Here is a 27,959-nt window from a genome sequence, read left to right as displayed (position 1 = left end):
CTTACATTATGTTAATTTTTTTTTTGTTTTTAAGTTGAAATACCAATAAAATAGTTAACATTTTACATTTTCTATAATTTTAAGATTAATTTTGTAAACTTCAAATACAATATATATATATATATATATATATATATATACTATTTTCAATTAGAATTGACATAAATTATGAAGAAAAAAAAACAATTAAAATGGAAATAAATTCCGAGAATCATCACCAACGGAAATTCCATGTAGTTTGGAGTGTCAAACAAGTAAGCATCGGCATAAACCTCTTTCTTTTGCTTTAATCTCCTTCCTTTTTCTTTTTCTTTCTTTCTTTAAATGCCCTACTTTGGATTCTTGTCCGTTTCCTTAGACCACAAGAAATTCTCTTCATTTGTACAAGAAAAGCCTTATGCCGATGTAAGCAAAAATTAATTGTGAGAGTTGGGAGATTAGGTTTTTACAGCCAAAATGTCAGCAGATATTCTTCAGTTTTTGAAGAACAAATTCATGGATGAATTGGAAGAAGCAGAGGAGGAACACCCTCCACCTCATGACATCCCCCATCATTCTTATTTTCTAGAAATTCGAAAGCTTCTGGAAACTAAAAGCATCACGCCGTCGACAGGAATGAAGGATTGTCTTTACGACCTCAGCATTGCATTGACCGACTGCGTTCTCTTCCTGGAAAAGCGCAAAATGAAAATCAACAAGGATTCCTCACAAGGGCAAGGGAAAGAGCAAGGGCAAGGGCAAAGGCAAAGGCAAGACCACTACTCTCTGCCTGAGCTATGGTTTCTGTGCAAAACAAAAAGGAAGCTGATTCACATCAAGAAAGAGTTGCGTGTTGCTACACACCACCCAGTAGTACTAGAGCAGACTTCCCTTTCTGCCGTCACGGATGTAGCCACAACTTCTTCTTCTTCTGGCTCTTTATCATCTTCTTATTCTTCCTATTACTTTAGAGACCAAGTCGAAAATATAGCAAATTTGGTTCTGGGTAGGAGAGAATTGGATGAAGAAGGATTTAGTAAGGAAATTGGAATTGTGGGGATTGGGGGTTGCGGTAAGACCCTTGTGGCCCGAATGGTTTTCGACCAAAGTCGTATGGCCCGAAGAATTTGGATCAACTTACCAGCGATACAGAATGGAGAAATAGATTTTAAGAAGATTCTCAAGGCTATGCTGAAGCAGTGTGATGGTGGGCAAAGAGATTTTGGGGATGGTAGTGTGGAGGTGGAGAAGCTATTGGACGCCCTCTGCAAAGCATTGGGGAGTAAGAGTTATTTATTAGTGTTTGATGGAATTTGGGATGTCAACCTGGACTGGTACTTCAGGTTAAAGGAGAGACTCGAGTGGCGTAACAAATCAAATCAGAGTAGAATCATCATGATTACAACCAGACTCGATGGTGTGGCTAAGAGGATGGTTGGGCCCAATAATTTATATCGTATGCAGCCCATTTCCAATGAGGTTATTTGGGACCTCATGACGATGCTGCTTCCTCGGGAGCATCCCACTGTGGTGAAACTGAAGGATGAAATGATATACCATTCTCATGGTCTCCCGTTAGCTGCAAGAACGTTCCACACTATTATGCAGAACCAAACCTATGGAGGGGAGTAAGTTTCTATGCTTTCAGCTTGATTTTTACGTATATTTTATATACCACCTTTCTAATTTAATATTTTTTATCATGGTCACATGATTTTTAAGTAGGTTGCTATTTTCATATTTTTCACATTTTTCATATACTAATCACATGTATATCATAATCACATTGTTGGTATATATATATTTAAGATTTTTTGAGATTTAAATAAGAACTTGTTTACAGTATAATGTATTGATTAATACTCTAGATTTTATATATAAATAAGCAATCAATTACCAAATAACGTATTAAAGGAATGGGTTAAATTATGTATAAATGATGCAATTATCTCTTTCTTCCTTTAAAAATAATAATAATACAAAATATATAAAAAGAAAAAAATAAAAAAAGAAATATCATATTTTAGATTATTTTATTTTTCAAAAGTGATTTCATTAGAGTCTATTAATTTATAATTTTAATTAATTTCATTTTATTTTTGTAACTGTTTTTATTTAGTTAGTTTTTTTTTTAGTTTGTTCTTTGATTTTTGAGAATTTATTGAAGCCGGTGTGTTTTTTTTTTTGAAAAAAAAAACTTTTGTTAAGATTTTATGGAGACTATAAAATTTAAATAGGAAAAAAATTATAAGATTGAGGGCAAGTATTTTTTAATTTTTTTCATGCAGAAAATGGAGTAAGAGGAGATGAATGAGTAAGCTAAGAAGGAGATTGACACTTTCCTTAACCAGTTTTTTTTTTTTTTTTAATTTTATTTTATTAATCAATGATTTATATTGAATGTTAAAATCCAATTATTTATATTAAAATATAGAATTTTGCTTCATTGGCATTCACAATGACGACATATATTTTTAGTTAATTATGAACATTATTATTCTTGAAGATGACTTCTAGTGTATGGGTTTACAAAAGAAGTAATTAGAAAAGGCAGAGAAATAAAGTTAAATAGAATAAATTTTGATTGATAAATAATATTTATTAATTTTTTTATTTTCTTTTTATTTGTAGTGAAATAAAATTAAGAAAAAAAAAAATTAATCACGAGAAAAAATGTTTTGTTCTTAATTTAAATAAAGATAATTTTAAGGAAAAATAACTGATTTTTAATTTAGATAGCATAATATATATATATATATATATATATATTATATATATATATTATATATATATATATATATATATGACTAATTAAGTCCTTATTTTATATTAGTATTATTTTAATTCTTTTTTTTTTCCATGCACGTGCCTATCTTGGTTTTCTTTTTAAAAGATTATCCTTATTTTATTTTAAACTTCTTTTTAAAAAAAATAAAAAATAAAAAATAAAAAATCTAAGTGTTTTGAATGGAAAATCATACTCACATGGCAAAAAGCACTCTTGCCTAATTTTTTAATCTGTGTTTGGAATTACATGTTTTTTTTTTCTTTCATATTTCTTTTACTTTTTTTTGAAAGGTTTTTATACTTTTGTAACTTTCTTTTTTTCATTTCTTAGAAATGCTAAAATAACTATTTTGATACATTTTTTCAGTATTTATCTATAATGTTTTTTTTTATAAAAAAATTATCCTCTCAATAAAAAATATTTGATTATTCACATACGTAATTTTTTTTAAAAAAAATTATCTTTTAAAATTTTTTTTATTTCAATTTCCCTAAAATTTCTAAGAATTGTGTTTACATACATAACAAAAAGAATTTTTGCCTCTTTTGTTGAATTTTGTTTTGAATTACTTCAATTTATAAATAATATTTTAAAAGATTGAATTTGAAAATTTACCAATTTATAGTTTTGAATTGTGATTGAATAAATATATAATTTATATTTTATTAAATTAAAAATATTTTATTTTAGAAATTTAAATATATATAAAAAAAATTAAAATCAATAATATTTATTTTTTCATAGTTTATATAAAGGTATTAATATTTGAATTTTATATTAAAGATATATATTAAAAATGGAAGATATATATGGCATATTATTTTATAAATTTAAAAGATATTAGATTGTTTTAGTTATATTAGAAGAATTTTTTATAATCCTTAACATAAGTGAGGGATTCTTATCTTTCTTTAAATCATCTACTCTAATGATCCTGGGGATTAATTCCTATTTTCATATACTAAACGTGTATTAAGTGTGACAGTTTCAAGCACATGGAGAAGTTACTACGAGAAAGGAAACTAGTATATTATGTAATGATCAACCCCAAAGACGATGCCAATCAGGGGAACCATTTGCTCCGATCTATTTGTAGCATGTTGGGCACAGAATGGGTTAGATTTTAAAGCACCCTCAAGATTGATTCAGAGGATTTGTTTTAGTGCTGCTTTGAATAACTTTACTTTTCAGGTTTCTGACATTTCAGAGGTTGTTCAATTGCCATTACGTGACGTTCATGAGGCTTTCCAATTGGTAACGGAGATAAGCTATTCTGACCTTCTAGACAAACTGAGGATAGTTGTAAGTTTTAAGATTTAATCTCAATTATAAGGCCTCCTTTGTCTTAAGAATTCTAAGAGAGCGTACTGCCTAAAAGCTTTCTCCCAACTTTCTGTTTAGATGTTGAGCTCAAACTCTAGTAATTATTAAAATGACATAAGTGATATAAGTAAATATGATACGAGGAATTCTCTCTAATTGAATAATTATTTATTCTAATAAAATATTAAACAATTATATCATTTTTTTTTCTTTTATTCTATGCAATAATCTATTAGATTGTTTAAAAAGAAAAGAAAAAAAAATCATAAACCTTCTAGACGTACTGGTAAGTGGAGTACTTGTAAATGTTATTTTATTATAACATGTATAAGATATATGCGGTTGGGTTTCTCTCAATTAACTCATCATAATGACTATATATGTATGCTTCACCAGGTTTTTGGAGGCGATGCTACAACAAATCGGGTTTTACAAGCACTCTGTGATATGGAACTCCATCCGACACCATCAATTGGTGTGATGCCTTTGGGAACACAAGTTAACATTTCAATTTCTCTTGGATGGGTAATACAATAATTATCATCTTTTTCATATAAGTTGGCAGCCTCATCCTATTTATATTACATAAAGAGATAAAAGAGATGGTTTTTTTTTTTTTTTTTTTTAACGCATAATTTAACTGCTTGACAGGGAAATCAAATTTCTGATACAGATTCTAAGCCTATATTTTACTTGACTAAATTAAGGGATGCTGAAGAGATATTGATAGACAGGTAATAAAGTTTGAATGTTACTAACAGAATGCATAATATATATAAGCCTTACCAATTGCCTCACCATAGTCCTATACCTTTGAGCTTCAAGCTTCAATGTGATCAACAATTAACAAATAGCATTACTCCCTTGGCTGAGCATTTGGTACATATTCAAATTTATATTATGGGATAGAACCAATCTATTCCCCTAATTATGATTCAATTCTTCTTAATCCACCACTCATGGTCTTAGAAAAGAAAAAAAAAAAGACTAAAAAAAAGCCTTCCATTGGTTACTATTATGTAAAAAGATATGCCTTCTTAATTCCTTCCATTTTGGTTGGTGACATGCTCCATATGCTGGCCTAAAGGGATTACTATTTAAACCTTGACGACCCAGTTGCTTGATCTTCGATAACATCTATCTATCTCCGCATTAATGTGGTTAGATATTTGCTACATTAACCAAATTTTAGTTGGTTCTAAGCTCGGAAAATTATAGTTCTTTGCACTCGAGCCGCAATTAATCTATTAGTCTATTGAATTCTTAGCTAGAAATGGAAGTTTAGTTTGTAACTTAATCTCAAGTCCTAATTAATTGCAACTTAGGATCAAATAAACCTTTTAAAGTCAATAAAATAATGAATATTTCTACTTGAACAAAACCTTAGGCAATTCGCTTCATTTATATATATAATCGTTTGTTTTCGACTAAATAATTCCATATTAAGCATCCTTCAAATTGGAGCACCATTTTGGTGCAACTTTTGGGCTGCCCAAAAGCTCTTTTTGATTCTTGAAGTGCTCTATAGTGTTCTCTATTGCACTCAAACTCCAAAACACTTTCAAGTACAAGATTTTGGAATTGAAAAGTTCTTTCTAGTGGGAGCTCGTGTAGGATACTTTTGTGGTTTTTAATGAGCTAGGTTTATTTTATTTATTAAATACTACTCTCTTATTTAGATAGATCACTTCACTAGAAGTTACTAAAATTTATAGTCGTATACATTATAAATGCTTTTGCCTTAATATGAAATTGTGGATTTGTCTAGAAACTTCTCAACCAAAGAGCATTAAAATAATGTAAAGAGTGTGCTAATTTTCTTTTTCTTTTTTTTTTTTCATTTGATGCAATGTACAAAGCATATTGGCTTTCTTTTAATTAACTCAAACACTAATCTAGTACTAACTAGAACCATCTTAAAAGGAAATCTGAACTCTTTATCATCTTGATCAAATTCTATCAAGTTTATCTTTTATCTATCTTTGATACACACTTTAATAAACATATGTGAATCAAATCCTTACTATATATCATAACTTCCATTGTGCGCCACACTCCTAAAATATCATTGTTACCCTTGTGCATCACAGTCTTGTCATGTGCTATGGATTTAAATCATTCAAACACTTCATCATTTCTACCTTTTAAGATGGAATAAGTGTGTAGGAGAAGCTATGCTTATCTTGGATAATGAAAACACATTTCTTGTATCACATTTTGATGAGAGAACAACTGACTCTACCTTCAACTAAAATTCCTTTGTGATCTTCTTTTCTGTTTTGTTCTCTTTGCTTCTTCTAGAATTCTCAATTTGAGCTTTGACACCAATTTGTCATACTAGTGAAAGCTTTAGTGCTGATATATTAGTGTTAGAATATAAAGATAAAATAAACAACACACAAAGGAATAAAAGGTTTTAGCATAGTTTAAAAATAATTCCTATATATACTAATAAGAGAAATCATTCTACTATATTATAGAGAATATTATAGATCTTGAACCTTTGTTCCTTATATACCAATGTTAAGTCCTAAAAAATCTCATATTTCTTTATTCCTTATATCTACATCTTGAACCTTGAGTCTTCATTTCATTAGGTGTCTTCTACTCTTTCTCATATCTCTACCTAGCATGTAGACAAACCCATTTCATCTTATTTCTTTTTCCCCCTTATGACCTAGAATATTTATAGAGATGTTCCAAATAACTTTCCTTATCCTATAAAAAAAAAAACTATAATATTGTAATAACATAGAAACATAGGAGATCTTCTATATAATATTCTTCATAGAAGTGAGTATATATTAATTAGAAATTTGAGTTACTTTCCAACACTGACTAATGTATACATTTCATAATAGAAGATTACCATTATTACACATTCTTAAATAATTGATATTTGATTAGTCTGAGTACTTTGTTTTATGGTAATTAAGAATTCACATTCTTGTTCTAATTATTGTTGGAAGTTTCCAAGGGCCAAATTTAAATGATTTTAGTTTGAATCTATTCCAGTTGGAATTTTGTAATGAGGACATCAATTCCAGATTGTCTTGAGATACCAAAGACTCTTCGTGTTCAACATGTTTCTGAAGACGACTTATTGCTCATGGTAACGTTTTGTCATATAACATTTTTTTAATTTACAAGAGAACAAATATTTTGCTTGCAAATTGAGAACTTTGCTTTTGCACAAATAATTAATGCATTAGTTTTTTACAATGCATATGTTTTGGGATCATGATTGTTTTTGTAGTTGTATCAATATTTTATAGTAAATTTATTAATTTATAGCATAAACTTTGTCATTTCCATATTCAAGTTTCTATAATCAAAGTAAAAAAGCCAAGTAAAAATATGCTTGGACCATCAATCAATGGAGTTAAAGTAACATTAAAAAGTTTAATATATATTATAGTATTTGTCTCCACAATTAATATAAAAATCAATTAGCACAATGCACTTACTAAATATTCATACTTTTACGAATATGTCAAAAATTTAATCATGAGTACCAAGGTTCTTCAATTCCACTTACTTCTTCATTATGCGTTTTTTTTTTAAGAAAGGATATCTTTTGTCAATGTTTTTGTTTTGATCATGGAACATCATATTTTTTGCCAATGTAGATGCTAATTTATGGTCCATTTGGATCTCAATTGGTTTTTCTTATAGCATGTTAAGCTTTTTTTATTTATTTATTAAAATTTTGTCAAATTACCTAACAAACACATTGATTGATGTTAAATATTGTTGGGACAGTAAAGTAGAAATCAAATTTTGTGTGATATTTGCATCAATTGTATTGTCCAATCAGTCAAATTTGTGCTACCTTGCATATGCTCTAACTTTCTTACATTTTTTCTCTATTTTTTAATGTCTTGCAACTATTTTGAGTGAATAAGTGCATGTAAGGGAGCTTAGTCAAAGTATTGAAATGGAGTGAGAAGAGTACAAGGACATGAAATAGGAAGGGGAAGGAGGGAGGGAGGAGGGAGGGGAGAAGGGGGGAAGGGGAAAGGGAGGAGGAGAGAATGCACAATGCCATTTTCCATTTTGGGATGATGACCCATGGTGCCCAAATTTGCAACCTCCCCTTTGCTTATTGCCACTTTGGGTGCAATGCTTTCCTAAGGGTGACACCATCTCTATTAAAATAATTGTTTATGCTTGGACACTTTTTTTTTTTTTTGGAATTTTTCTCCTATCCTTTAGATCTTTGGGATTAAAATTCCTCAACATCTCTCCACGTTAAGGCAACCTTGGAATGGTATAAATATCCCATTTTGCAGTTGGAGAGGGGTTTGTCTTAAGGCCTCTTTGATATATTTTTAGGGTTTAGATTTCTTCATGTTTTAGTTTAGATTAGTGTAGATCCCTTTTGATGTAATCTTGATTTGGATGTTTTCCTCTATCTCGCACTTTCGTGCTTAGATAATTTTTTGGTAAAAATCAATTATTTCATATTTTTATTTTCTTTATGTAAAGCACATGGTCACAGGATATTTAGTAAGAATACTATATTGAAAATATCTATCAAAATACTATGCCATGATCTTGACCCGTTACTACTTGAAGTTATATAAAGCTTTTGTACAATTCAAAACTTTATTTTTGTTTCCTTTTACTTTATAACCCATGATTTGTTTCATATATAATTTTCTTTATGACATTCATTTAAAAAATTGATTTTGATCACACTTTTAGTAAAATTTCCATGTATTCTAAGCTATGAAAGAAATTAGAATCTTATGGTTACTATAGATTGTAACTAAAGAAAATTATGACATCATGATCACGGATTAAAATATCAGAAATTATGAAAATATCAATAGTTAAGTTTTATAGAAATATAAAAAATTGAACAAAAATTTGGAAAAAAATCTTTTTAAGATAAAAAATTATGAAAACTACATAAATATGAAAAAAAAAATGGTAAAATAGATAATAATAATACACATTGAAGTTGGTTTAATACATACATACATATATATATATATATCTGTGTGTGTGTCTGTGTGTGTGTGTTTCTCTTGATTTTAAATTAGAATTTCACATGGTATCAAACCTTTCTCTAGTTTCTTTGTATGCTTGATGAAAACTTTGAGTGCTACCTATCCTTATTTGAAGTTTTTTGTGGTATTTTGATTTCTTGAGTTTCATTGTTGATTTATTTATTATTCGTTTTGTCTCCATTCATCACTACTACTATGTTTGAAATATTGAACCATACTCCTACTACCAGAGTTCTATTAAGGCGACATTCAAAGCGCTACTAAGCTAAACCACGAGGGAATTGTAGAACTTTTATTGAGAAGAATTATCTTCAATATTCTTAGTTAGTGTGAACCTCCCTAAAGGGTAAAGGAAAATTGAACCATTTAATTGGCATAGGACTAAAACTTGGAAATCTAAAATTTTAGAGTTGGGATGAAAAGGATTTTATGATCATGTCTTGATTATGGAATTCAATGTCCCCTAAAATTAGTGGAACATGTATGTTTTTTACAACAACTAGGGAGGTTTATAAAGCCATCCGACAAACCTATTCAAAGATATGAGATTCTACTCAAATTTTCAAATCAAGGTGAAGATTTCAACTATAAAATAAGGAACTAGATTTATAATTAAACTTGCCAATATTATGAAGAATTTGTGATAGGAAATTGACTACTACCATAACATTCAAATTAAATGTCGTGAAGATGCAATAGTGCCAAAAAAAATTATAGAAAAAGAAAGAATTTTTGAATTTCTTGCTAGGCCCAATTTATAGTTTAACCAAGTATGGGTCTAAGTTCTAGGAAAAGAGGAGCCTCTAGCCATGAATGAAATCATCTCCATCATTTGTGCTAAAGAAAATCAAAGAGGTGTGATCCTTGAACCGTATTTTATTCATGGTTTTTCCATGGTTTCTATAATGCCAAACAAATTCAACTTAAATCTTGTAAGAGAAACTGGGCGTCTTGATAAGTTGAAAATTCTCAATCGTGAAGGACTTTAGTGTACTTACTACTAGAAGCCCTAAAACACCAAAGAGAAGTATAGGAAACTTAATGGAAAACCTTAAAACTTGGATTAGAATAGTGAAAATAAAACATGGAAAAAACACAATCAAGAAATTATGGCAAATTTTGAAGGAGGCCCTCAAGAAAAACATAGTTTCAATAGTGAAGAATTGGGAGAACTAAACAAAGAAGAGATAGAAAGGCTAAGATATTTTTTGGTACTTTGAATAAATAATTATGTGTTCTTTGGCACAAACAAGTAAGTCTTCTATTTCTCATACTTTAAGGCAATCTTTTATTTCTCATACTTTAAGGGCCTCATATTTATCCTTCATTGGCTCTTAGGTCATTGACTCAGGAGACATAGACTACATGATCTAATATTTTCCTAATGCCACAATGCTTGAATTAAACCAGTTTAAAAAAAATGAATTGGATCCTTCGACTAACATTAGTCTAGAAACTATTGTTATAAAACCATTGTAAGTTTACTCAACAAGAAGAACAATTACCATTGAACCCATGTATACTCAAGTGTCTGAACTAAGGCTAGGTAATAGCTCTATCTCTCCTAGTACTTCAAATGTTGACAATGATCTTGATTTAACAATTACCATTAAGAACATCTGTTGTCATTATTTATGTCTTTTGATAACTTCTTCCACTCCCATAAAAATTTTCTCACTCATTTGTACACCATCATCACTCCACAAAACCTTTTCGAGGCACTAAATAATGAGAATTAGAGACAAGACATGAGTGTTAAGATGGAGACCTTAGAGAAAAATAGAACATGGGAAATAGCAGAGGTGTCTTAGAGGAAGAAACCATTTGGGTGTAAATGGGTATATAGAATAAAGTATAACTAGAAAGATATAAGACTAGGTTAGTAATAAAAGGCTAACACAAACCTATGAGGTTGATTACTGAGCAACCTTTGCTCTCATAGCTATTATAAATATCACAAGGATGTTATTATCATTAGTAGCTAATTTTGGTTGGAGCTTACAACAATTTGATGTAAAAAAAAAATGTATTTTTGCATGAGGACTTAGAAGAAGATATCTATATGGAAATTTCTCTAGGATTTTGCAAAAGTCTTGGTGGAACCAATGCTTGAAAATCAAAGAAAGCCTTATATGACTTAGAACAATCTCTAAGAACATGGTTTAGGAGTATATCTAAAGTGATGTTTGCCATGAAATACAAACGAAGTCAAGGTGATCATACTTTGTTCATTAAGCATTTGACTTTAAAGAGAGTGATAACTTTGTTGGTGTATATGGATGATATTATTATGATTAGTAATGATCCAGAGAAAATGAGGCTCTTTGGTATATTTAACTAGAGAATTTGAGATTAAAGAACTTGTTAGATTAAAGTATTTCCTAAGAGTCAATGTGGGTCATTCCAAGGAGGGTATCTTTATTTCACCATCAAAATATGTTATTGATCTTCTTAAAGAAACCAAGAAACTTGGATGCAAGCTAGTGGACAACCCCATACCATAAATTAGCAGAGGCCTTGGAGAATGGGATTGTAGATTGTGCCATGTATTAATGACAAGTGGGCAAATTAATTTACTTAACACATATTAGACTAGAAATTGCATATGTTGTGAGCATTGTTTGTCAATTTATGCACAATCCCAAATACACTCATCTTTAAGTTATTTATTGAATCATGTACTACTTTAAATGAATATTCGATAAAGGTTGTTATTCAAACAAGCTATGAAGTTGTGCCTGAAAGCCTACATGGATCCAGATTATGTTGTATTAATTTTAAATAGAAGATCAACCTTAGGGGACTATACTTTTCTTAGGGGATATCTTGATACTTGGCAAAGGAAAAAACAACTAGAGGTCACAAGATCTAGTGTTGAGGTGGAGTTTCAAGTAAAGGCTCATGGAATTTGTGAACTATTATGGCTTAAGATTATTTTAGATGATCTTAAAATCAAGTAGAGACACCCTATGAGACTTTATTGTACGTGATAACAAGTCTACATTCAACATTACTCATAATCTGGTATAGTATGATCAAATAAAGCATGTGGAAGTAGATTGACATTTCATAAAGAATAAGCTTGATAGTGGTCTTATTTGCATTCCAGGTATTGAGACACATGGCTAACTTGTATATTTTGTAACTAAAGATTGACTAATACCACATTTTAAGGAATTATAGGCAAGTTGGGAATAAAGAATCTCCATTCACCAACTTGAGGGCAAGTTTTGCAAGTTCGGGTCTTATAATTTAGGATTTTTCTCTTTTTAGGACCCTTTTTATACAATTGTGAATTAGTTAGGATTTTTTCTCCTTTTAGGACTTCTCTTGTACAATTATAAATTAGTTAGGACTTTTCTCCTTTTAAAACACTTCATGTACAACTATAAATTAGTTAGTAGGAGATTTGAAATTGATTTGAATTACTATGTATAGAAGGAATTTTCCTAGAATAGAGAAGGATAAATGTGTATGTATATGTATATATATGACAATAATATATGGAACTTGCCAATATATTTTATACCAAAATAATAAACTATATAAAACATGATGGTATAAGTGTAATAATGCTTTATTAAAAAAAAATATTTGTAGTTATATCATAAATTTATATTTATTTTATACTGAATTATTTTTAATATCATGTATTTTATATTTTTAATAATGGATAATGAGTTCAATGAAATTTGAAAATTGTATAGGTATATTATATACATAATTACAAAAAATGTAATAAGGGTAGTCTATCATTTGAGCTAGATGCTTGCCATTCTTGCCCTTTGAATTCTTACCAAACATGGCACTAAGGAATTCATGCCAAACATGGAGCACAAACGGTGAGAACATGACACACAATGAGCTAATTTCATGTGCGGTAGTGAGTTATTTGAAGAATTTCCAAAATATCAAGAAATAGGAAAAAAAATAAATCATGAAAAATGATGAAAAAGTATAAAAAAAAAAAAAAAGGTCCATTGGATGACATTTCTCCAGTAATTTGTTAAAGGCTGTTTGATGCATGATTTGTAATTTTTTAATCAATTATCATATGAATATTTGGTCATTATTTGTAACCTTTAGCCACTAATATTGCTTTGTAATGGTTTTAACTCCCATATATCATTTGTTGATAGCATATCTCCATATATCATTTGTTGATAGCCACTAAAATGTTGATTGGTCATAATAAGAAAATAGATTTAAAAAAAAAACAATAGATTTTTTATTTATTTCTTTTTACCTCAAAACATTTTTATAGGCTCTTGTAATATTATGCACTTTTATTTGTACTTTTTAAAGACGATGGAGATGAGTCTTCATAAGTAGATGGTGGTGATAGAAGAGGAGTAATGATCTCTTACAACTCTTTATTCGCTTGTCTTCTTCTTAAAAAAATGAAGAAATTCATAGTCATCTTCTTTGACATACGAATCCCACATTTCATCAAACTTGTAATCTCTACTAGTCTTGTAATATTTAGAGTATGAGTCATAGCAAATAAAAATAAAGTTCACCGTTGATATCTAACTTTTACTAGTTTCTTTCGGCACATGGGCACATTCAATACTTTAAAAAGAATTCTCAATCGAGTTACACAATATTCTTTCACTAAGACAATCCTATGTTATGTAGACTACATGTAATCAACCTCTTTGGTTTAAAATTCATTAGATATTTTCTTATATTTTATCATACTTCAAGTCATGTCAATAATAGATTTATTTTTTCTTACTCTTTGTCATGCTTCAACTCATGTCAGGAATAGATCTATCTATTTCATTTTATTGTGAAGAAATGATACTCATACTTTAAAGGTTATAAGGTTAGTAAAGATACCAAGTTTAATGAAACATAAAATTAGGCTTTCGAAGAAGATAGCTATGAATTTTTTCTATTATTTGAATGAAAAGATTAGATGAATAAAGTATTGCAAGAGCTCTCTACTCTATCTCTATCACAACCACAATTTTCTTAGGAAGACCTATGCTTTTAGTAGATTTTACAACAAGGTTTTTACATGAATAAATGAAACCAACTTAGTTGTTGAAACTCTTAGTCCTTGAACCAAAAATAAAAAGAACTAATAGCTTGTATAGTAGTTAGCTTGTCTCCATAGGGACTTTTACTTGAGAGTAGCAAAGATAAAGAGCAAGAGGTATGAATGTAGTTTAGGAGCTCAAATAGAATTGCTTCTCTTGAAGTCATAGGATAAAACATGAAATTTAAAAACAAAAAACTAATAGAAAACAGACTTTAAGAGTGGAGATCCATTGAAATCACCATTTCTATCTATAATTCTCTTACAAGGCACTATATTAGTGTTTGTGACTCTAAGTCTAAGCCAAGGGTTTATACCAAAAAGTACATACTTAAGAGGAATGAGAAACATCTTAAAAAGGCTTAACTCATTCTAGTTGCTCTTGTTTAGGTCCTTGCAACTAGATGTTTTTGTTAGGTTTCATTTCAACTTAGTAGGTTTGTGCTCTACTCAAGGAAATCAATACTATGATCCCTTAGGCATTCTCCTAAGGTTTCTTAACGTGCAACCCTCACAACCATGACAACATACACTTGTTTTGCATGGTTACTCCTTTTGGTCATTATAACCGCTACAAAAGGCTAGCTTTACTTGAGTCTTACACAAATCAAACCACTAGAGATTTGAACTCAGATATGGAAAAATCTTGGCTTTACTTACCCCTTGAAGTGTAAAACTAGCTAAGTATGATGAAAATTAAATGAAAAGCAAGAACTGTATAGGCATCTTTTACTCTTAGTTATACTGAGTTCCTTAGGTTGGATTGTGGGCAAACTTCATTCTTCTAGATTTAACTCATTGCTTTAATGTTCTAACATTTTTTTCAACATAAAGGAATACAAACATTATCATATCCTTGTTACTTAGCCTATGAATCCCATACTAGTCTGTCTAAGGAATTGAGTGATAAAGCACTCTGAGGACCTACAACTAAGCTTCAAGTGGTGGAAATGGATTTCTCAAGTTTTTTGCTTCGCTAAATCCTTATACGTGATGCAAGTGGCATTAGATCTTTTTATTAATCTTCGTTTCCTTTCTGCAATATATCATTCTTTTCCTCAATTTGCCACAACTTTCCTTCCTTGGGAACTCTAGTATTTTAACACTAACAGATGTAGTGCGCAGTGTGTGAGAATGATTTAAGGAAAAATTCTCAATGGGAATGCTTTTTTTTTTTTTTTTGTTTCTCCAAGTACCTTGAGATTCTTTACTATCTATCTAAATGCCTCTTTTTGTTTCTCCAAGGACCTTGAGATTCTTTATTGTCTATCTAAAGGCATCTAATTAGTCATTTGAGCAAATAAGGCCATAAGTGGAATTAAAGCAAGAAGGTTAAAGCTTAACTTGCTTTACTTAATCTAATTATTTCCCATAAAATTAAACTAAAAGAAAATAAAAGATATGCAGGTAAAGAAGTTATTCCTACTAAGGACCTTTGAAAAACTCAATTGATTTGACACTCCAAGCTCCCTAAGGTATCTTTCTCTACTCATTTCTTCTTTTCATTGTTACACATTTGAATTCTTCATTGAGTAAGAATCATCAACAAAATTCAATATCTCCCATTTTTAGTCTTAGATTCTTATTATATGTTAATATTAGACCATGATTTATGCAATAAGAGTTGGAAATGAGGTTAAGATATATATATATAATAATGTTGTAAGTCTTTTCTGCTTAGATGTTCCTCTAATTGAACACTATGTTGGGTTGTTATGATATTACGACTAGCATGGTGACTGGTTCAACCACCTTGGCTTTCATAGATTGGCTTGGTCATTCATCTGCAGCTCACTTTCTTCTCTACCTTGTGCTTGACACTTGGTTCTCACCTTTTCAAAGTTGCATGCTATGCTCTTGTGTATTCTTTGGGGTGCATACAATGGTAGTAAAAATTCTTCCACCATCTTGTCTAGTGAATATCCCTGAAGTGCGCCATCATTGTTCTTCAAGGTGCGCCAATTGGTGAAGATGACTAGAAGCATGCATAGGATGTTGGAGAAGATGGTGTGCAAAGGTGCTAGTTGGAGGAGTTCCAAGTGTGAAGAAGGATGCAAGGTTGGTTTTAATGAAGGTGAGCTACTTAGTTGGAGGAAAGTGGTGCATAATTTAAGTGAGTTGGGGTGCATAAGTTAAGTGAGTTGGAGGTAGTGCATAATTTAAATGAGCTTGGAGATGTGAAACTTGAGTCATCTAAGTGATGAACAATTTACCTAACATATTTGAGAGGTGTGGCCTCAGTTTGACGCGCCTCTTAGATGCGTCAACTACTTTAGATATCTCCAATTCTTAAGTTTTCTTACTCTTTAAGCTTCATTCAAGTCCTCCCAAAAAATTCTAACACACTTTAAAATACCTTAAAGACCTACATAATTCTCACAAAAACATCAAATATAAAAGACTAAGGTATTAAAAACAAAAGTAAGTAGTGGATCAATTATAAGTCCCTCGAACATACTAAAATAAGCCTTTTAGAGCCATTAGAGTGTTGAGTTTGAGTTCTAATCACATATCTCTATCATTTTCTTTGAAAAGTTCAAATGAAATGAGACAATGCTATAAAACTTACAAGAACATTTCGAGTAACAAAAAATCCAAATAATTAATCTAATTCTTTTTATCTATTCTTTTATTGTTATCAACAAATAGGATTTGAAGAATCCACAAAAATAAAGAAAAATAGAGAAATATTATCTATTGTGACATTAAATTTAATATTTTTCATACCTTGCCCTCTCATTTCATTTTCCATTGCTCCATATTTTGTCCTTCTATAGAATTACAATATTGACTTTTTTCATTGTTGAATGAATTGTAATTATGTGTTCCACATTTTCCATGTCTACCATCAAGATTACTTTGACTTATTTCATTACCATAAGTAAGATTGATTTGAAGGAGTTGCTCCAATTTTCTTTCTTCTTTCATTTTAATATTATTCATGGACTTGTAAAGATCCCATGAGTTGATCAATGGTCATGGGATCATGATTTTTGGACTTCTGAATAATGATAACAACATAATAACTTCTTGGATTAAAAGATGAAAGGATCTTTTCAATCACTTGAATACCATTCAAACTTTCAATATTTCTTTTAATTGATCCAAAATTACTAATACTCTTGAAAAAGTAATTGGAAATTGACTTAGATTTCTTCATATGTCAATATTATCTTCCTTCTAAAACAAATCCAACCGTTAATATTTCATTAATTCTTGAATTTTGATCCTTGATTTTAAGAACCAAGTAAAGCCTTCATTTTGTTTATTCAGTTCTTGATTTTTTTTTCTTTAGTTGAGACTTCAAATGGAAAAATACCTATGCAACATCTTTGCCTTTTATTCATATATATATATATATATATATATATATATATATATATATATGTGGGTGTATGTGCGTGTGCGTGTGTGTGTGTGTAGAATCAAATTTCTAAAATTCTATGATGTGCCTATTATACAAAGTCTATGGTCTTTCATAACTAAATATTCCTAAGTGTTTGATAGCATTTAACTTTCTAATATTACAACACAAGTTTTAAATTTGACTCCATTATTAATAAAATACATTAAATCTATTATGGCTAAACAATCACATTTAATTCCAATAGCCTATGCTATGGATAGATATATTATAATTACTAATATTGACATTTTTTTTAAAATAATTCCATTAAACTAGTAAATTGGATCAAAACATTGACTTTTTTTTTTTTTAGCAAATATATTAGGGACACTATAAGATTATCCATGCTTATCATGAGTAGCTTGATAATGGAATAAGAGAAATTAACATCAAATGTGGACTTTATTTGTGGATTGCAAACTTATTGGTACATTTGTTGATCAATTATGAGATTATATAGGGATTAGATACCAATTCAAGCAAGAAGACAATAATGATTGGTTAATGAATTGATTGATATACTTCAAACTCTAGTACTCACTATGACTTTCATGTAGTTTTTCATGCATACTTTAGAGGGAATTAATTCTAACATAATTTAAGTTTGCCTAAATATTAATTGGTTAGTCTTTAGGGTTATAGACATGAAAATTCCTACATAAGTAGATTGGGAAAAAGTTGTAGTGCATAATAAAATTACATTAAAATATCACACCTTTAGAGAAGTGGTCCATTTAAGAGTGGAGGCATATCTTAGAATCTATAAGGTGCGCAAAATAAAACCATAGTTAGTAGTGATGAAATACTAACATAGTTAATCAATATATTGGAGCTATATATAGAAATTCTTTAAAGACCAAATTGTCATGCCAATAATTAGGCATGACCTAACCAAGTTGCTTCTACAAAGGTTCTTCTTCGCTACACTCTAGTGCACAACAAAACTATCTTATATTTTCCATTCAACTTGTTTAGCTTACCTCAACAATTGATAAGGTTTTATGAACTTCTCTAAAATACTACTTTAAGGTTAAAGAAAATTTATTTTAGTAGATGAAACACATATTTAGTGAGCGAAGACATTTATGCTACTTTGCTATTTCCTATGGTACTTTTACTATAAAATATATTTGCATGTCATAGGTACATACTCTTATTTTCATAGTAATCATATAAGTACAAATAGTTTATCGAGCATTATTTTGAGCAAACACCCATAAAGGTGGAACATATATTTCAATGGGTGAAAACACTTTCTCCTACTTTTTGCTATCTACCATTGTGCTTCAAAATATATCTACATATCATACATGTGTACTCCTATTTTTATAGTAGTCACATTACTATAAATAGTTGATTGGGCATCATTTTCAGTTGACTTATGAGGGTTTAAACTTGCTCCACCTCTTTTAATTAAATAAGTTCAGATACTACAAATTATGTATATGGGAGAGAGATTGTGATCTATATCATATTAGTTAAGTAAAAAATGTATAGTTCACATTTTCTTTACTAGCTACATGGTAGCATTTTCTTTTATTGGTAAACTTTTTTTTTTCTTTTTTCTATTTTTTCCTGGTGGGACTCTAACCTATAATCATTTGGCTTTGCTAAGTGAGCAACTCTCCTAAAACATCCATAAGATTTAATTTCTTCTAAGACAATCTTAAATTTAGAAGAATTAATTAATTAATTAATAATTCATTATTTGAATTAATGCTTGAAGTGGATAAGACTTTTTAACTTATTAATTTGTACTTCTTATGATGATATCTTACCAGGAAGGTGACAAAGAGCTTTGTGGGAGATTTTGGAACTATCTTATAATAGGTAATGGGTTTAGCTTGCTTGTACTTTTTTTTTTCATAAATATTATGCAATTCATTATAATATGAATGTTCTTAGGAAACATAAGTTGAAAGAAACAAATCTATACTCAAGAAACCTAAACCCTAAATATGAAGAGTTTCCAATTTTTATATCTCTTTAAAATCAAGGATTTTGTAATTCAAAATGTAATTTGAAACTTTAAAAAATAACAAACCATTTGAATGCCCCTCTTATCTATTTGAACTTCCACTAAGTACATTATCCAATTCACAAGTTTCAGCTATTTTCAATTGCCTTTTCAACACTTTTGCATATAATTACCATTTAAAAAAACTTTACCATACCAAAAATACATCATTTCCTCAAATTTGATGACTTTTTACCTTCCTAAACTCAATTCTATGGTACCTCAAAGTTTTTTTAGTTGTTAAGACCTATAAAGATAAGTTCATCGTAATTAATAAGAAATGGAAGAAAATTGTCAATTTATATCTCGTAGGATCTCCTTCCCCAAGATATGCTTTGCAATACCCAAATCCTTCATATCATTGTCTTTGATAATTCCCTTTTTAGTTTCCAAATCATATTTGCATCTTGTCCTACAATCATCATATCATCAACTTATAATAAGAGAATGATGAATTTATCGTCAAGGAATCTCCAAACATATACACATGGATCTACAACTGTTCTCTTGTACTCTTGACTCATCATGAAAGAATCAAATTTATTGTACCATTGTTATGGTGCTTGTTTTAATCCACATAAGCTTTTCTTTAACCTATAAACCATGTTCTCCTGCCTTTTAACCTTGAAGCTTTCTGGTTGCTCCATAAAGATCTCTTCATCAAGATCACCATGCAAAAATGTAGTATTTACGTCGAGTTGCTCCAATTGGAGATTCATACTTGCTGCTAATCCCAGCATAACTCAAATTGAACACATTTTCACAACAGATGAAAATATTTCATCAAAATTAATACCTTGCTTTTGACCGAATCCTTTTACCACTAATCAAGCCTTGTACTTTAACAACTTCTCGTTGTCTTTCTTTGGTTTGAACACCTATTTGTTCTTGAGTGCTTTCCTTCCCATTGGTAGTTCTGTAAACTTGTATGTATGGTTATTCCACAAGGAATTCATCTTTTCTTGCATGAATTTTATCCAATAGTCTTTGTCTTTGTGAGATTGCACTTCCTAGAAGCTTTTAAGTTCTCCCTCATCAGTAATTAAAATATACTTAGAATTGGGATACCTTGTAGATGATTGAAGTTCTCCAGTAGTTTATCTTAATTGAGGTTCTTTTTCTGGTGGAAGGGTTTGCTCCCCTGGTTAGCACCTTTTGTATTATTGTCGTCTACATTTTTCTCATCCCCAATGGTTGGTTTTTCCATTTTTGTTCCTTGTTCTGATCCTTACATCTTTGTTTCATTTGTAGTACCCTCTAATGAAGTCTGCCCTGGTGTTAAATTTGCAACACCTTCATATGTGAGTTTTGCACTACCCATGTTTTTCTCCATATCTTCAATGGTCTCGTGTTTGTGAAACACAATGTCCTTACTTCTAACTATCTTTTACTTTTCTAAATCCCATAGCTTGTATTGAATTTCTCATCCCTATATCCAACGAAAATACAAGGAATTGTTTTATCATCAAGCTTTGATCTTTGCTCCCTAGGTACATGTAAAAATGTTTTGCATCCAAACACCTTCAAGTGAGAGTATGAAACATCATTTCCAGTCCAAACTCTCTCAGGAATATCAAAGTCCAAAGGAGCTGATGGTGATCTATTAATTAGGTAAATAGCGGTGTTGACAGCTTCACCTAAAAATAACTTAGGAAGTTTAGCTATTTTCAAAATACACTAGACTTTTTCCATAATAGTTCAATTCATCAGTTCAACAACGTTGTTGTGCTGTGGCATACCAAGAACCGTCTCCTCATGCCTGATTCTGTGCTTTGAGCAATATTCTTTAAGTTCTTTAAAGATGTACTATCCACCATTATCTATTCAAAGAAGCTTTAGTGGATTTCTCGTCTCTCTCTACCATGGCATGAAATTGTTGAAAATACTGGAATACCTGATTTTTTTGTACACTTCAGGTATACCCACGTTTTCCATGAAGCGTCATCAATAAAACTAACAAAGTATTTGTTACTGCCCAACGAGTCTATTTCCATGGGTTCACAAACATTAGAATACATTAATTCCAATTTCTCCAATTTTTTATTGGAATTCTTCTGGAATGAAACTCTGTGATGCTTTCCAAATATACAATAGTCATAGGGGTTTGATTGCCTTTGGCCATAGGAATGAGGAACTGTTTGGCCAAAAGTTGTAACCCTTTCTCACTCATATACACCAGTTGTTTGTGCCATAAATCTGGAGAAGCATCATCTTCAACTGCATTAGTTGACTTCCACACACTTTCACGTGTGTTTTGTACAATAAGCAACATAATTTGCCTCACAGCACCACCAAAGATCTTTGGTGAGTTTCCAATTGTTGTTACAAATAAAGTGGCTATATCCATCCTTGTCTAGCATACATATAGAAATTAGGTTCAAACATAGACATAGAAAGTGTCACACATTTTTTAATGTTAATGTGTACCTCGTACTTGTTTGTGTGCAGATGTCGCCAATCTCCACAATATGAGAATCACTTATGTTTCTCATTTTGACAACATCAAAGTCTCTCACTTTGTATATGGAAAAATATTATATTTTTAATATAGTGGTATGATGCTGCTGAGCCACTATCCACTCGTCATCTTGATCTGCTACATGAAAACAATCTTCTTGGTTGTAGAGTAAGGTCACCTTGTTGTCACTGGTAGTGGTATTCCTATCGTCTACCTGCTTTTGGTTCTTGTCTATTCCCTGTTTTAGAAATTTACAGTTCCTTTTCATGTAGCCTATTTTACCACAATGATAACATTTTATCTTCCTTTAGACTTTGATCTACCTTTTGATTTGTTTGCCCATAACGTCCTTTGCTTCTACTTCTACCCCTTTTTCCCATGACAAGGGCATGTGTGTCATTGCCCATCAAATCCTTATTTTGAATTTCCTCATTGAATATGCTATTTCTAACCATACCCAATGTGACTTTTCCTTCTAGGGCTAAATTTCCCATAGTACCACCAAAGTATTCTAGCTGTCGGGTAATGAATTGAGTAGCAAGCATGCCTGGGTCTCATCATCAAGAGAAAGTCCTGCAATAGGTAATTGAGTGATCAAACCTTCAAAATAATTCAAATGTTCAACAAATGATCATCCCTTCTTTAGCTTTAAATTTATCAGCTTTTGCATTAACAAAATTTTTGTTTGTGCGTTTTTTGTCTCATACATGCTCTCCAAATTCTTCCAAAGAGTTTGGGGATCCGTCTCTTTGGCAACATGGTTGTAAAGACTAATATCCACCCATTGGAAAATAGAACCCAATGTTTTCTGCTTTAATTCTTTCTATCTGCATCTGGCATTTCACTTGGCTTAGCATTATCTCCCTCAATATGATCATATAAATCCTTGCAATTGAGGAAATCCTCCATCATGGATTTCCAAATTGAGTAATTTGTAGCTGTAAATTTAATCATGGTACCCAAATAATTTTCAGCCATGATTCTACCCGAACTTGAACTTCCTAATCACGCTCTAATACCAGTTGTTGGGAATGCGTGTGACCTATTAAACATTACAACAAGTAATATTTGAGTGGCTTTGCCAATCCACCATAATTTTGAATTAGTAATTAGGTGTCAATGCTAATCCATAGGAAATTAAATAAATAAGTTGGATGGCTATGTCAACCTTTAGAAATTTAAGTAAGCAGTTGGGTGGCTATGTCAACCTTCAGAAATTTAAATCAGTAAATGGGTGGCAGTGCCAATCCATAGAAAATAAAAGTGACAAAGAAAAAGGAACACCTAATTTACGTGATAAAACCCTCATAATGAGGAAAACCTCCACTGGGCAAAGATGAGAAAAGAATTCACTATGTGATAAAATTGGGACAAAGTATTACTCAAGTATTATCCTTACTTGAGTTTAACACACCCCAGGATATGCTCGTAATCCTCAAAATTTTATCACTTAGTGCTCACTTTGTCTCACTTTTCTACACAACTCTCAATGGTTGGAATTTTTTGTCTCACCAAATGATCACTAGAAGCTTGTTATTTATATGCAGTAATTGAAGGCTAAAGATTGCTTCCATTAGTTGAAATATAGGTAGGCTCTTATTGGAAGAAAAAATGCAAGATTTTATTAGTGTAAAAATGGGGATTTGGCAATGGCAGCATGGAGCAAATAAAAACCAAAATAAAATTTGGTTTCTTAAGATGGCAAATTAAATGGCTACCTACCGTCTTCATATTAAGGATGGACCCTACCAATTATCTTCACTTTTAGTTGATTCTATAGACTCATTATCATTAGACTCGAAATCACTCTAAGTCATTTGCAATGTTTTCTTTTTCTTTTTAGGTATAGGGAAATCTAAATGAAAGTGCCATTTACCTCTATAGTTAAAACACTCAACTTGAGATAATTTTATTGAGTACTTTTTATTTTTTCTTAGAGAAAGATTTATTTTTTTCTTTCTTTGAGCCATCTCATGTGTTTGTCTCATTTTGTATTCTCATGTACAATGATAGTGAATGTGAAACCAAAATCATCTTTAAATAATATTGAAATCCATTTATTATTACATCAGGTCATGTTTTTAAGGGATTTATCCTAATAGGAGGCAAGTAAATATGTCATCATGATTAAAGTCCTATATGAAGAAATATGTTATCAATCCTCTTAAAAGGAGATAAGAATGTTATACTACCATAAAGCTATTGATACCTCCATTAATATAAAGATAGTGATGACTTCCATATTGATACCAAACATATTAGAGGCTTCTAAGGAAAGTTTATTAGCATTTTGCATAGTAGGCTCACACATTGCTTATACTCAGGAGGGTTAGCCAATTTATATATGCACATGGAAGGAGATCTATGGATGATAAATACTTGACTATGAATGAAAAATTTAACCAATTATAAAGACTAACAAGAAATTAGATATGCACATATGTGTGTATACATATATACAAAATGTGGAGTTGTCAATAACAAGGATAATTTTGGATATGATACTTTTGTTGAGAGAGACTAAGTTGCTTAAAAGAGAAATTTAATTAGGTTTCCCTTAATCCCAAGTAGATTATATATACAAAACACTCATGAAGTATGTAAGACATTTTGTTTGAGAATATTTTGTGGTGAAAGAGCTTCTCAACTAAAAAGTATGATGTTTTTGTGGTATTGAGTTTGTCTTACACATAATCTAATCTAGAATGGTTGAAATAAGCATATATATACTAATAATTTGTGACCTCATCTAGAACAAGTTAAAACTTGATTTGATTTGGTTTTCATTTTTTCATGTTAGAATCAACTTAATGGTGTCTTAGTAAAAAAGGCAAGAAATTTTAATTTTTTTTATGGTACTCTTAAAAAGTAAGATATGGATGTTTCAAATTCATTCTATATAGGTGGTCAAATTTATGTGATTATTCTACTTGGATTTTCACATTGTTTAGTCATCACATTTTTATCATCTATAGTATATAACTTGGTCTTCAATTTTAAACAAGTGCAAAATATGATTTTAGTAATGAACAAATCACATTAAGTCTTCTACATGACTTGAATGCTTACATTTAAGTAATCATTTATCACGCTTACCTTTATTTTCTTTCTCCACCTACTTCTAACATTTTCCATGCCAAATAAATTTAGGAATGTTTATAGATTTAAGCACAACAAAGATACAGATAATATCTAGCTCCTTGTGCATTAGATTACATGCAATAAGAATAGGATGATTGTTTGTACCCTATGCTTTAACTATATGACATTATATCTTTCTTATATTTGTATTAGGATTGGATGCTCAAGAATGTTTTGGCGATTCTCACTTTAAAGCATGGCCAAGGTAACTTTTTGATGTACAATTCCTATCATTATGATATTATTATACTACTATTTTTAATTAATTTTCTTTGTTCTATAATACTTTTCCAATTTAGTGTAATAATCAAGGGGTAGATGTTTACTATTTTGGAATACTTTGGGATATATTATTAACTTGCTAATTAATTTGGATGAAATGTTAGTAAAAGGTAAGAATGCTTTTATTTTCTATAAGGACTATACTACTATTTGAAATTTTAAAATAAGTGAAAAATGAACTAAAAATATGTGAATAAGTGATTGTATGTGTTGCCAACAATTATTTTATCATTAATATAGACTTACACTATAATATATTACTAAGAGAAAATATAATAATGTAATAGCCTTGAATTTTGTGAGTTCAACTGAAGCATGAGATGAATGGGTACAATTGATTTCTGGAAGTTTGTTTAAACCATAACGCGATTTATTAAGATTGATTAAGGTTGTTCAATCATTTCTAATTGGTTATGGTGTAGATCATATATGTTTCCCATAATCATATTTAAAAGTGTAGACTTTCTTTACTATATTAATATTATTATTTTTATTGTTTGAAAAAATGTGAGAAGAATAACTTCATTGATGCAGGAACATTACTTTGCCTATAATTGTTAAAATCAAGGATCAACAACATCAATGGAAGAAGTTAAAGTTACCTCGAAGGTAAAATAATGACATTATTTTCTATCAGTTTTGTCTTGAGGTTGACATACATTGTAACTTCCATCTTTGTGTCACATCATCTTTATTTTTTTTAATTGTTTGATGTCACATGCATATGTGCCTCTAAGATATAAGACAGGGTTGAAAATTTATCTTAGAATAAATGATGTAGATGTGATGAGTATTCATGAACCTGCCCTATTTCCACCATGAAAATGAAGAAACATCTTACAACATAGAAAAAAAAAATGATATTGCAAGGAAAAAGAAATGAGTTTAGCATTTTCTTTAAGAATGGGTATTAGTCAAACTTTTCATCTAGAGTTGGTTTTCTTTTAAATTTAGGCTTAAAGAATGTAAAATTCTTGAAGAATAAGTAAATTTTAATGAATATTAGATAAATTAGTGGAGCTTAATGAAGATTTGACAACAATTATAAAAAATTAGCTAAAAGACTAAAGTTGAGTGAGGATAAGGAAGACCAAAGTTATTTATAGAAAAACAAGACCTAAAATTGTTTAATTCATCAATAAAATTTTATCTCAAAAACTAAAATGGATTATGACCATCCTTAAGAAAATCCACACAACAAAGTTGATCTCATTGTGGATCATTTTTCATGGTCAATAATAAAAGCAAATGATGAAATGATTTTCAAATGCTTTTTGTTGTATACTAGTTCTTCAATACATCAATACTAGATAGCCTCCTTAACATGAATAAGAAATATATTTTCAGGTTTATATATTTTACAACAACATTCATTGAAATGTCATTCTCCTTGACATGACCATACAAAATTTAATTATATTATATCTTGCAAGGCTATTTGTTGTTGTTTTTTTTTTCCTTTTACTTTTTGCAATTGATCTATTGTTAGCATTTAGTTCTCGTTTGAATGAACATTAATAATATTTCTAATTGTTTTTTTTTTTCATTTGTAGCATAAGATCAATTGTTTGTCTTAACATGCCTAGTTTCCTTGGTGGACTAGACCCTTGGGGCAAAGCAAATTTTAGGAGAAAAAAAAAGGTAAGCTTTTGAATGTTTTGTTTTACATCAAAAGAGATGAAAAATAGAAACTTTATATATATATATATATATATTATATATATATATATATATATATATATATATATATATAGTTTCATTCAAGCTAACTTTATCTTTCTTTGTTTAATAGTTTTATTAAAAAATTCTAATGGGATTGTAATTTGTAGAGAAACTTTACATCATCTTTTGTGGATGATGGACTTCTTGAGATTATAGGATTTAGAGATTCATGGCATGCGGAAAAGTTTCTTCCTTTGAATTGCCATGGGACTCGTCTTGCACAGGTTAGTTCTATGCATGTATATTTTCCTTAATCAAACCAAGCTTAAAACATGTTTAAACATTGATCATATAATTTTTGTTACAACTATATGTTATGCTAAATATTGATAAGTATTTGAAGTTTTAGTTTTGATTTACAATAGTGGTAGTGATGATGAAACCAACATGTTAATAATATCCATCTTCAAATGTCCAAGTATAGACTAACTTCTACTTTTTGTTGTTCTTCTTCTTGTTTACTTCTCAATTCAGGTGCACCAAATTCGCTTTGAGCTTTGCAAAGGGATAGCTGAGCATATTTACATGAGTTTTGATGGGACGAAATGGAAACAACATACCCCTATTGATGATGACAACTACATGATCGAAATCTCTTATTCATCTAAAACTAGAATGCTTGCAACTTCAACTTCAAAATGCAAACACAAAGCTAGAAGTCCTACATCTATTGAATATTCTCAATAGGGTTGAAATCTTCATTGAGGATTTCCTACTAAACCTTTATATGTGGATAACATGATAAAATCTTTATACGTATATATATACAAGCAAAAAGATTTGA

At 30.1% G+C, this 27,959-nt stretch overlaps 1 protein-coding gene across 1 annotated transcript; it reads left to right on the top strand.

Annotated features, from left to right (window-relative positions):
- The first annotated feature begins 370 nt into the window (after nucleotides 1–370).
- On the top strand, nucleotides 371–27,959 carry LOC117932456. Its single transcript, XM_034853711.1, has 13 exons — nucleotides 371–729; nucleotides 772–1,607; nucleotides 3,753–3,882; nucleotides 3,959–4,069; nucleotides 4,487–4,615; nucleotides 4,742–4,824; nucleotides 7,106–7,202; nucleotides 19,337–19,385; nucleotides 25,325–25,376; nucleotides 25,988–26,062; nucleotides 27,007–27,094; nucleotides 27,283–27,399; nucleotides 27,650–27,959. Exons 1-13 carry the CDS (start codon nucleotides 457–459, stop codon nucleotides 27,860–27,862), a joined length of 2,253 nt encoding a protein of 750 aa, XP_034709602.1. The 5' UTR covers nucleotides 371–456; the 3' UTR covers nucleotides 27,863–27,959.

The sequence above is a fragment of the Vitis riparia genome, chromosome 15 (assembly GCF_004353265.1).
Source record: "Vitis riparia cultivar Riparia Gloire de Montpellier isolate 1030 chromosome 15, EGFV_Vit.rip_1.0, whole genome shotgun sequence".
NCBI classification, from domain to species: domain Eukaryota; kingdom Viridiplantae; phylum Streptophyta; class Magnoliopsida; order Vitales; family Vitaceae; genus Vitis; species Vitis riparia.
Note: the sequence above shows the minus strand (reverse complement) of the source record. Positions and strands in the feature narration are given on the sequence as shown.